Source organism: Ambystoma mexicanum, chromosome 2q (assembly GCF_040938575.1).
Source record: "Ambystoma mexicanum isolate Mex_15411 chromosome 2q, UKY_AmexF1_1, whole genome shotgun sequence".
Classification (NCBI taxonomy): Eukaryota; Metazoa; Chordata; class Amphibia; order Caudata; family Ambystomatidae; genus Ambystoma; species Ambystoma mexicanum.
Window position 1 is genome coordinate 757069332 of NC_090924.1, and position 12742 is coordinate 757082073.

Sequence of the window (12742 nt, forward strand, 5' to 3'; positions counted from 1 at the left end):
ATCTGCAGGAGTGGCATACAGATGGCAGTGGCAAAAGGGGAGGAGATACCTGTCAACCAAAAGAAAAGAAAAAGAACAGAATGGCCATCAGAACTACATTCGAACAACTCACTTCAATGATCACACTAAATCCACAGGCATATGCATGCTAGCCCACTCCAAAGGATCATCACCCCCCCCAAACCACTTGCGACTCATAACTATCCATATCGAGGTCTAAACAACATCACAAACGAGTGTACCTGTGCATGCGTCTGTCAAAACAGATTTCATCAGATGGGAATGTTAACGTGCATGGACACAAGTGACTGAAGGCGCGTCGAGACAGGGAGGGCTCACCAAGGCCAGATAGACGATGGTCCCACTATGGCAGCCCTGCATCACATAGCGCAGGGGAGGCGGATAGATTCCAAGAAGCCCTGTACATGGCAAACCCTGTATCAAATCACCTGCCCATGCATCCATTCATCATTCCCTCATCCTGTCATGAAAACGCCTGAATATATACTCACAAAACATTCGAAATTTCCATTGAGTCTGTGCGTCATGCAGCCTGCAAAATCCACAGTGCCCCAGCCCGTAATTCCAGTGTTGTGGAGTTACATGTATTTGGGAACGACCGGCCTCATCGGCCACGTCACTATTGCGCATCCCAAACTATTCATATCAATCATTGCTTCCTCGCCATGGCCCCTGTCTCAAGGACATTTAACAATAGAACGTTATATTTGCAGTCAGACCTGTGGGCATATCCTCTCCGCTAGCTGAATACCGAAAGCGCCGGCCTTCGAATTCCTCATTTGCAACATCACGTCGAAAAGGCATCTGTGGCCGTTTGAAACCACAAATTATTCCAGCTAGTGCGGCTGTGTGTGAAGATGGCAACTGCCATCACCCACTAATGGGTCGCCCCGCCCGTCGTTACAACTCGGTACAGTGATGCATGAGGGCCCACCGTTACTCGAGTACTACGTTCCACTGACCCATCACAAGTCTGTTCGCGACTGCAAAGATTGTATGTGAAACAATGGGACCATAGCCGATTGTACATATCAACAAATGTTACACGGCCATCGGGTACAAATACATGATTGCAATTGCAAGATGCCATTCCTCGATTCGCAGCGTTGTGTGCGGGACGTGCTCGCCCAAAGGGGAGAGCAGCTTGCACAGGTGGAAAGAATCACCACAGGTGGAGGCCATACAGCCTGAATACACATAAAATGCACACTCAGTCTCCTCCCACAACCACACCCACTCCGAAATGCTACCGGCAGGACTCGCGATGTTGGCCCTGGGGGACTTGATAGCACTGCAAGTACTGCAACTCCAAGAAGTAGACGAACACCAACTACAACCGGCCGCACGGAGGAGACGCAGGAGGAGGAGGAGGCCAAGGCAGGGCCAGCAAGGGCCGCCAGCACAGCCACTACCACCACGCAGGCAGCCCGCAATCCCACGCCTCCGAGCACATCCGTTCAACCTCACTGATGAGCAGATCCACACCCTCTACCGTTTGGACCGGGACACCATAGCCGCCATTGTGGACATGACACAGGCTGACCTTGTCAGCATGATAGATAGCCCAACCGCCATCCCACCCCTACTGAAGGTGGTGTCTGTACTCCACTTCCTGGCCACAGGCACCTACCAGCACACAGTCGGACAGTTGCATGGCATTTCTCAGCCACTGTTCTCACGGACACTATCGCAAGTGCTCAATGCCCTCCTGCAGCACGCAGACGACTACATCTCTCTACCACGCTCGGAGCAGGAAATTACCAACACAAAAGTGGGATTCCATGCACTTGCCGGCATACCGGGTTGCATTGGTGCCATCGACTGCACCCATGTGGAATTGGTCGTCCCACATGCCATGGAGGCCCAGTACCGCAACCGAAAACAATTTCATTCCCTGAATGTTCAGATGGTGTGTGACTCCAACAGGATCATTACACATTGTTGTGCCAGATTCCCAGGATCAACCCATGATTCTATGGTCTTGAGGAACTCTACTATACCACGCTACATGGAGCGACACGCAGGGAACAGATCCTGGCTACTCGGTGAGTCTCATTTCATGCATGATGATGTGGGGTATGTGATGCGGCAATGACCTGGCAGGAAGGGGGGGGGGTGTGCGTACGTAGCAATGGCATTCCACATCATACGTTTATCGTCCACATACAGGTGATGCTGGGTATCCACTGAAGAGATGGCTCCTCACACCAGTCCGGAACCCACGGGACCAGCAAGAGGAGGACTACAACCATGCCCACTCACGTACCCGTGTAGTCATTGAACAGGCATTCGGCCTACTGAAGACTCGTTTCCGCTGCCTCAGCAGGTCTGGCGGGGCACTCCTGTACCGCCATGAGAAGGTTGCTAAGGTGGTCATGGCATGTGTCATGCTCCACAACATGTGCGTACGTAGAAATGTGCCCATGCCCCCTGACGCAGAACTGCAAGCACCTGATGATGGTCATGATGAGGGTGGGGATGTGGCAGCACCTCAAGGAGTCTGCGAGGCACCGGAGGGCCGTGACATTCGTCAGGATCTCATTGATGCATGCTTCTAGCACTCACGCCTGGTGGCTGATACATGGACACGGGACTCGTGGCACTGTGTGTGTCTGGTACATGCACAATATGGACTGTACGCCTATGATGGCCTAGTACACTTAAATCATTGTCCACACATCTCATTGGTTGATCGTGCACTGTTTATGGCATATGTGATATCATGTTGAACACCCTATCGACCCGCCACCCTAGTGAGCCCAACACACCCCCTCCACCCTCCTACCTCCCCCCCGAACACCAGTGTCCAAAGATGCTCATTGTCAGTGGGCTGTCGCTATTGCAAGCCCCCTCTGCGGGTGTCAGGGGCACCCCTGCCTGTGGAGCGCAGGTTCCTCCCAGATCTACGTTGGGGGCTGCCCTGGACGGAACTTGCAACGGATGATGTCTCTGCCTGCTCACGTCCATGCATGTCCCTAAGGGTTTGTGAGAGCTCAGTGAGCACACGACGCACTGCGGCAAGTTCGGCACATACGTCTTTGGACGTCGCATGCAGTTCCCCCCTCAGGCTCTCGGTGCTACTCTCCATTTGTGCCCTTAGTGTCTCTGTACTTCTCTCCATTTCTGCCCTGAGTGTCTCAGTTGATGTTTCTATGTCTGCCTTAGTGCCCCCACATTCATCGGCATGGTCCTTGAGGAGCGTGGCCAGTTGCTGCTGTTGCACGATTAACTGGTCGAGGGACTGTTGCCTCTGCTGGGCCATGGCCATTTGCGGGGGTGTCACAGAGGGGCTGTTGACCTCATGTTGCCTTGCCACAGGGCTTGTGGGGGATGGCCAGTCGTCGTCTTGTGGGTGCCCCTGCGTGGTATCCTCATGTTGTACGGGATGGGACAAACAGGGGGAATGGGACAGGTCATGGATGGATCTGACTTCGACATCCCCGTCTTCTGTGTCGGAGCATGCTGCCATCAATGGGGTGTCACCTATGGTGCTGCTGCCACCAGAGGCAGTGCCTTCTGTGGCATCCGTTGGGGGGACCTGTGGTGGTGGTGTTGTGGGCATGCTGGCTGCTGGGGTGCCTGTTGATGTTCCCTCCTCTGTGCTGCCACCTGGTGTGTGCTGCTGCCGTGTCTTGATGCGTGCAGCTGAGGTGGAGGGTCTTTGGCCGTTGGTCTTGGCCCTCTTTGCAGGTGCGCTGGTAGGGGTGTCCTGATGCTCGTCGTTTGGATCAGACCCTGTGGTGGAGTAAAGGAGGGCGAGGGTTAATAATGGGTCTGTGGGTATTGGAATGGCATTGTATCACATGCATTGGGGTGGTACCTGAGGGTGATTTGTGTCGGGGCCTTGGAGGTGCTTTCATTTGTGTGTGGAGTGAGGGTGCAGTTGTTTGGCAGCCTGCACTTAGGGTGTGCCTGCTGCACGTGTAGTGGGTGTTTTAGGTGTTTTTAATTATTTATGTATTTATTGTGAGTTTTAAAGTGCGCTATCAGGCCGATGTGTGTGGACGTTCTCCTGGACATGTGTTTCTGTTGCACTATGTGGACACATGGTACTTCACATGATTGGACATTGTGGATTTAGCATTGTTTTATCTGGCCCACCTACCTGAATCTTCGGATGTCTGCACTCCTTTCTCCATCCCTCCGACTCCCTCTATGCTCTCCATTCCGATGGTGGAGGCACAGATTTCTTCCCAGGGGGTCAACTTGATGGGTGATTCAGGACCTCCCCCGGTGGCTGTGGCAATGTTGCGGTTGGCAGAGAGTATGCTGCGGACGCGTATCCGCAGGTCGTCCCATCGCTTTCTGCATTGCTGTGGGTTGCGGGGTGCGGTCCCCACCGCACTTACCCGCTGTGCCACCAGAGCCCATATGGCCTTCTTGTTCGCAAGTGCCGTCCTGGTCATTTGCGTGGAGAAGACGACGGCAGCATTCTCCTGGAGGGTCTCTGTTAGCACGGTGAGTTCCTCACGGGAGAAGTGGACCTGCCGCTTGCGGTCGCACGCTTTCTTCGCTACTTTTCCCATTTTTCTTGGTTTCGCTAGGGTGGATGACGGGTTGGGGTGTGTCTCGGGGTAGTGTTTTTAGTGGTTGTGTGGTTTTAGTGGTTTTATAGGTGTACGGCGGGATGTTTCCCGTTCCGGGCCCATGTTTTTACTTCCGTTTCCGTATGTTTCCGGTCACCGTACTTTCCGGTAGGCGCACTCTGCGGTGTCCGCTGTGATGGGTGGCGGTATTGCACCTAGGGCGACGTACGGCGGCGGTGTGGGCCGTTTTGGGGTCATTTCCGCCATCGCGGACTTTGCACTTCCGCCATGCCGTGGGGCTCGTGCCCGATGGGTCGGAATGGGCCGCACTTTGCTCCTTCGTTCAATGGCGGAAACGCTATTTACGCTGTTGCGGTCCGGTCAGTCACTTTCCGCCAGGGTCGTAATGAGGGCCATAGTCTTTTTATTGCCGGTTGTAGGAGAGTGGTTTCCCTCATGGGGTCATCTGCCATCCATTGCACTACATATTGTAACTGGCACGCCAGGAAGTATAACTCAAAATTGGGGATCTTCAATCCTCCGTGCGCATAGGGCCTTTGCAATACATTAAGTGCAACTCTGTGCCTCCCCCCTTGCCATAGGAAGCCCCTACTTATTTTGTCTAGTTCTAGGAAGAATGTTTTGGGAATGTTATATGGGACATTCCCAAAGCAGTGCATAAGCCTCAGTAGTGCCACCATTTTTAATAATGCTGCTCTTCCTGCCATTAACAGAGGTAGCTTGCCCCAAAACTCCATCGATCTGACCAGGCTCTCTTTAGCAAATATTGTGTTGAATTTGTGTTCTAGCTTGGGATAATGGTATATGTTTAGTCATATGTATCTAAAGGAGTCCTTGCTCCATGGCAGGGGGGCGGCTGGCAATTCTGTTTCCCCCAGTGTCGCCATCTTTGCTATCGGAAAAAGACTTATTCTTATTTATTCGGATCCCAGTCAGTCTACTGAAATTGTCTAACACCTCCAACACATATTGTAGATTTTCCTCTGGGTTACTCGGGCATAATAACATATCGTCTGCATACATTGATACTATGTGCTTTACCCCATCTATTTCTATTCCGGCGTCTCTGTGTTCCTGTCTCAGGAAGGCCGTTATGGGCTCTGCTGCGATTATATATAACATTGGGGACAGAGGGCACCCTTGTCTCGTCCCCTTATGTAATTGCCATTTTTCTGAGTACGTGGCACCAGTTTTGACCTTAGCCATCGGTTGAGTATATATCAGTTGCACCCACTTCATATATTGCGAGCCTATTCCCATCTTAACCATTGTGGCTTATAACCAGTCCCAATGGACAGAATCAAATGCCTTAGTCGCATCCAATGAAGCTACAGCGCAGTTCTCTGCATTGTCGCTCGTGCTATGGATGACGTGGTGTAGCCTTATAAAATTCCCTGGGCAGCCCGTCTGTGCCTGGGTTCTTTCCCGAGGGTAATGTTCTGATAGTGACTAAAACCTCCTCTGGGGTTATGGGCTCTTCCAGTGTATTAGTGTGCTGATCGTCTAAACTTGGCGGGGTAATGAGATCCAGAGCATCCTGCAGTTCACCTTCTCGCTCTATCTGGGGGTCAGTATATAATTCCTTATAATATTCTGTTTAACCTTATTAATGCCTACTTGCGTATTTACTTATTCTGTGTTTAGGATGGAGCATATTGGGGATCTTTTGTTTATATTTTTATACAGCCAGACAAGCATTCTGCCTGGTTTATCTCCTTGTGCATGACTTCTTTCTAGGTATATCACGTAATTGAATTTGCCCAGCCTCTCCCATTGTCTTAGACACACTTTTCTCAATCTAATTTCCTCCTTAACGTGCTCCTCTTCCACGTCTACTTGCCTCTCCAGTTCCAATAGTTTACTTTTTACTTCTTGGAAGTCATTGGTGATAGTTTTCTGAACCCTCCCTGCTGTAGCTATCATCTCTCCTCTAATTACCACCTTGTATGTTTCCCAAATCGTGCCTACTTGCTTAACGCTTCCCTCATTTGCTTCTAAGAAGTCAACCATGCTTTTTCTATTATGCTCATTAAATACCTTATCTAGCAATGATTCACTTCTCAATCTCCAAGTAAGTATGGGCGGTCTTGGAGCCGAAACCCTCCATTTTCTTAAGAGATCCCACAGAACCTTAGCTAGGTAATCTTCCTCAGTAAACAAATAATTGAGTCTTGTGTATACTTTGTGTGGGACTGGATAACGGGAATATTCTCTGCTGTCCCTATGTAGTATCCTCCATATGTCTTTTAACTGGAAGTGTTTCAGAAGAGTGGTTAGGACTTTAGCGGGAGGGGCCGGTGTTTTGTGCTTCCTGTCAGACCGGTCTATTGTGGTATTTATGGTACAATTGAAATTTCCACCCCATATCACTACTCCATTTCTGTAGGGGCCTAACCTTGCATACAACAACTTAGAAAAGACAGTGGCGTCATGATTGGATGCGTAGGTGTTCACTATACATATTTCCTGGTTCTCTAAGATACCGTGTATAGTAGCCATCCTGCCTTCGTCTTGGGTTTGAAGATCAACATGGCCAAACCCAAAGTCCTATCGATTAGATGTTCGGGCTCCAGTCTTGAAAGGTAGGGAGAGGTGATGGTAATGAAAGTAGAAGAAGAAATACTTTATTTGGGTATTAGAATTTCAAATGATTTGTCGCACATAAATTACTTAAATTATGACCCATTACTGAACACCATTCATTTGGATCTTAGGCGATGGAGCTCTCTAATTCTTTCATGGTTTGGGAGGATGATGGCGATTAAGATGAATATTTTGCCGCGCCTCCTATACCTATTCACACCAATCCCGACCCCCCCCCGCCAGACAGTTTTTTCAGTTAATTGGATCACACCATTTTTAGATTAATTGGGGATTGGAAGAAGCCCAAGATCAAGAGATCAACGTTGACACTTCCAAAGGAAAAAGGGGTTTTTGCATTCCCTGAGTTTTATAATTATTACAAAGCAGCTCAATTAAGGATATTGCTAGCACATATGAGAGATGACCTCAGTGCATGCTGGACATATATGGAGGACTGGGTCGCCCACCCTAAAAAGGTCACAGATTGTTTGTGGGGCTCAGAAAATGGGAGCATTCTTCAGTCTCACCTGACACTTGAAATACTATGGTCAGTTTGGAAGAAAGGATGACCTAACAACGCCATCTCTTCTTGGCCTTCCTAGATGAGTTCACTCTGGGGCGAACCCTTCAATTTGAATAAATTGGGCTTTCAGAAATCCCAAGACTGGTCAGACTGCGTCAACTATTTCAAGATGCAAAATTTAAGAGCTGTGAAGAAATCTGTGAGATGTTGAACGAGATTCATCAGTTTCTTTGAGTAGCAGCGACTGAAGGGGCATGTCGCGGACCCTAGATGGAGTGAACAGTTTGAAAGGAGCATTAACCCCCTGGCCAAAGACCTGGATGAATCAGATTCAGAGAAAGGGATAGTATCAAGATTGTACAAAGCTCTGATCACCACGAACGTGGCATATAGGCAGTGGTTCAAAAAGTACTGAGACAGGATGGCAGGGGAAGAAATTCTGGTTTTGATCTGGGAGAAAATATATAAGGTCACCTTTCTTGGGAACCTTTCCACAGCAGCGATGGAGCATAATTCTAAGATCTTACACGAGTGGCAAAAAGACTCTCAAACTTTGCAAGATGTATGGGGGAGTCACTCCAAATTGTCCTAGGGGCTGTGGGCAACTGAGATCATTAAGCCATACTTGGTGGCACTGCCCTAGGATTCAGATTTACTGGGCTGAACTTTTAAGTTGGATAAAAGAGGTGATGGGAGTGGGGTTGGAAATGGAACCTTTATTAATTCTGCTGGGTATCCCCTCCAGTGACAGAGAGGAATAGCGGTACCCTAGGATCCGGAAAGCCATGCTCAGGGCAGGGAGACTAGCAGTGGTCCAAATATTTGTAGAATGAACTAGTACTGGATAAAGAGGAATGGCTACACAAGGTCTTGGACATGTTTGCAATGGAAAAACTAACACTCATGATGATCTGGGCTCCTTCCAAGAGTAATGGGGGGCATTTTTGGGCGAATGGGGGTCAAGTCTAACTTAAGAGGGCAGAGGGGTGCGAGCAGTAGGCTCGGGAAGTGAGTGAATATACCAGGATGTTAATGGGTCCAATGCAGTTTGCATGTAGTGTTGCTCCCTACCATGAAGGACTCCTTAAAGGAACTGGGAGATTCCGATGAGCAAAGGGGGCGTGAAAGAAAAAGTGTAGACATTACGTGTTTGACCCAAGCTTCCTAGATGTAATCACTTGTTCAGTTTTGCTAACCAGCTATGTAAATGTAAAATGGAAACCTTCATTGTGGGGGACTTGAGGGGCGTCTTGAGGGGGGCTATTGGGAGTTTGTTTTATTGTTTTGGGGGTAATGGTTTGCTTTGAGAAAAGGTATAATTTAATAAAAACATGATAATCTCTGAGTTCACAATAGCAAAGTCACACATTTCCTTTTGTCTTGTTTTTTTGTGTTAATGAAAACCAAAAGTAAAGCAAACATTTTTTTTGCAATCCCTAGAAATGTTGGGTCTATCATTCCAAATGGCATCATTAGATGAAAATGGATATCTAAATTTGTGGGTGAGTGTTGGAAATCTTTACTCCTTTAAAATATGTTACCTTGTGTCTTAACTATGAGTGTATTTTTTGATGTACATTGTAGTTTCCCTATTCAGAAATAAGTTTAGTTGTGTATTAGCAATGCAAAATATAAATAACTTTCCATTTCCAAATATTAGTGAATAAAAACGTCACTTAAAACTGAAGCTACATATGATTGAATTCGGACTAAACAATACTTCTCTGGTACTCCGAATGGGCCTCATTGCCAAAGTTGTATCACTATTTTTTTTCAAACTTTTATTTTTGGTGGCAGAGGTTTACAACAAACACGCACGTTAAAGCGAATGATGCATCCAAAATACACATGAACAGTATAAATGTAATGACTTGTTACAAGTGGTAATAATCGCCCTTGTGTAAAATACCACTGTCAGAACTCATTGTTTGATACTGACATGATGTACATCAGGTAAGCAAATACCAACATGGATAGAAATGTTCTGTGTTTGATACAGTTATATAAAAGCATCTAGAAATTGACAATTTGAAGGGCAGTGGCTGGGATAACTCAGAAAAGTACACTCCCCTGGTGTTTTGTAACCACACTAACCTTACATGTGAGCTAGCTGCAGTTAGTTCTGGTTGTGAAACATTTTCACACTGGTTTAAAGTTGGTCTCATTTTGGTGGTGGTTAATCTGACTTTTCTGGTAGGCCGGGGGCCTGGATACAGACTGTCCTGCTCAGATTATGCAGCCTTTCGTAGTTTAGGCAGATGGAGGCTGTATAGGAATTTGTGGAGCTGTTCAAACCAGATCATGATCCTTCTTGGACATGAACACTCAGTTTTCACTGTTTGGCAGTCACTGCCTCTCAGTGGAAGAAAGTTAAATGTTCAATAGGAGTAAAAGATTTGTTAGTAATGTTTTGTCCGTTCTTTGACCATTGTGACAAGGCCGACATACAGGCCCTGTCATGGAGAGAGGGAGCCCACCCCAACAACCTGCGGTGTCTGCGCGACTGTGAGTAGGCCCCCTGCCCTCCCCACCTTACCTGTGATGATGGCAGCCCCGCAGGAGTACACCGACGGAGAGAAGCCGCAATAGGAAGCAGCAGAAGGAAGACACCACGTAGTAGCGTGACCCGCTTTGCCGCAGGATGCAACAAGCAGCATAACACCGGCCGCAAGCGAATGTGACGCAACAGAGACTCTACGGGTCTATGCACTGTCCAGAAATAGAGGAATGAAACGCCCACCAGGGACATTAACAGTAACAGTCCCACCAGAAGACCTTATCAAATGGGACTCCAATAGATGCTATTAGAAAAGGGGGTGGGGCTTACAAGCCCTTTTTGAAGCCTTCTTTAAACACTTCCCTAGCCACGCCCCCTTGAACTAGGTAAGTGATTGGACAGGGTGAGTATCCTATCATGGGAGGGGATGCAGTATTTAAGAAGCTGCAAGTGAATTGTGCAGTGTGGGTTGGTTGGGTTAGGACATGCAGTGGAGGACGACGTCCAAGAGACCAGAGGAGGTGAAAGGGACTGGCTCACAGTACCTACTGTTCCCCTTGGAACCTATAATAAACTATGAAACTATTTATATAGATCATACCTACTGTCGTACTTCCCAGCGCAGCACCAGCCCTAACTAAATTCACAAAATACTTTGTTTTATAGGGCATGCACTTCATGTTATGTGGTTTGCTTATGTATCTTCCTTCACAGTGTGCTCAGCTCTCCTACTCCCACCCTACCTTTTGCCTCTTGCTCACCTTTTTTTTGTTTTTAGGTCCTGCGTTTGGCTTTACCTTTGCCTTCCCCACTGGAATTGTTGGATTGTTTTTGTTTTATGTAACATGCGCCACATCTTTTAAATAGGTAAATGGCTCCACAACTTTGTTGCCCATGTTGAGGGTGTGGATAGGCAGCCATGCAGTGAGGACGCTCTAATCGAAGCTCCTGCTTGATCTGGAAATATCTGTGCCACGGAAGTGGATCCTGAACGACCGCATTTCGATTTAGTCCTCTCTCTACCTTCTGAATGCCTCCACCTATTGGCATTTAGGGCCGCTTCCATCTGTGTTCTGGTTAGAGAGGTGAGACAGCTCGTAGCGGAGCACATCATTTTAAAGTCACTCTGACTTAGCGACAGACATTCTGCTTTAATAGGAGCTTATTATTATCCTAGCACACTGTTTTAATGATTTTAAGCTGCATGAAAGTGTTTGTGAATTGAACTATGTCTGGTTAGTCCCTCTGGGAGTCTGTTACGGAACTCCGCATTCAGCTTAGTCCTCCCTCTACCTTCTGAGGGGGTGGGCTTAGCCTCCCCTCCCTTCAGCTATCGGCATTCATGTGCCTCTCTCACTGTCGGCGCAGCGGACGGGTGCAGCAGGCACGCCGGCAGCACGCCAAAGGCGCGCTTAAGGCAAGCCTGTCTGTGCTCGTCCGTGTCACGGCCGAGGATGGCCATGGACGGATATCTTACTCCAAATCTCATATGGTTGATACTAGTTCCCATCCGAGAAACGGACCATCGGTTGTTAGGGCCATTTCTCAGATGGGAAATAGCTGCTTCAGTGTGAGTGAGCTAGTTCCCATTAGAGAAATGGCCCTTTTTTGCCCCCTAGTGGCTAAGTCCTGCATAATAATGGGAACTAGCCCACTCAAACAGAGAAGGCTAGTTCCCATCCGAGAAACGGACCATCGGTTGTTAGGGCCATTTCTCAGATGGGAAATAGCTGCTTCACTGTGAGTGAGCAGGATTTAGCCACTAGGGGGCAAAAAAGGGCCATTTCTCTAATGGGAACTAGCTCACTCACACTGAAGCAGCTATTTCCCATCTGAGAAATGGCCCTAACAACCGATGGTCCGTTTCTCGGATGGGAACTAGTATCAACCCACACTGAAGCAGCTATTTCCCATTAAAGAAACGGCCCTCCGACCTGGAAAGGCAGAAAGGTCCTCTCGTCTAATGGGAACTAGCCCATTCACACTGAAGCAGCTATTTCCCATTAGAGAAGCGGCCCTCCGACCTGCAGAGGCAGACAGGTCCTCTTGTCTAATGGGAACTAGCCCACTCAGACTGAAGCAGCTATTTCCCATTAGAGAAACGGCCCTCCAACCTGGAAAGGCAGAAAGGTCCTCTCGGCTAATGGGAACTAGCCCACTCACACTGAAGCAGCTATTTCCCATTAGAGAAACGGCCCTCCGACCTGGAAAGGCAGAAAGTTCCTCTCGGCTAATGGGAACTAGCCCATTCACACTGAAGCAGCTATTTCCCATTAGAGAAACGGCCCTCCGACCTGTAAAGGCAGAAAGGTCCTCTCGTCTAATGGGAACTAGCCCATTCACACTGAAGCAGCTATTTCCCATTAGAGAAGCGGCCCTCCGACCTGCAGAGGCAGAAAGGTCTTCTCTTCTGATGGGAACTAGCCCACTCACACTGAAGCAGCTATTTCCCATTAGAGAAACGGCCCTCCGACTTTTCTGCCTCTCCAGGTCAGAGGGCCGTTTCTCTAATGGGAAATAGCTACTTCAGTGTGAGTGGGCTAGTTCCCATTAGACGAGGGGACCAATTGA

At 48.3% G+C, this 12742-nt stretch overlaps 1 protein-coding gene across 3 annotated transcripts in view; it reads left to right on the top strand.

Annotated features, from left to right (window-relative positions):
* Nucleotides 1-12742, top strand: part of DYNC2I1 (dynein 2 intermediate chain 1) — a 2286904-nt gene that overhangs the window by 1673178 nt on the left and 600984 nt on the right. For all 3 annotated transcript variants that reach the window (XM_069647988.1, XM_069647989.1, XM_069647990.1), the window contains one exon: nucleotides 9115-9176. In XM_069647988.1, coding sequence (XP_069504089.1) covers nucleotides 9115-9176 — 62 coding nt within the window. The remainder of the gene's footprint in view (nucleotides 1-9114; nucleotides 9177-12742) is intronic.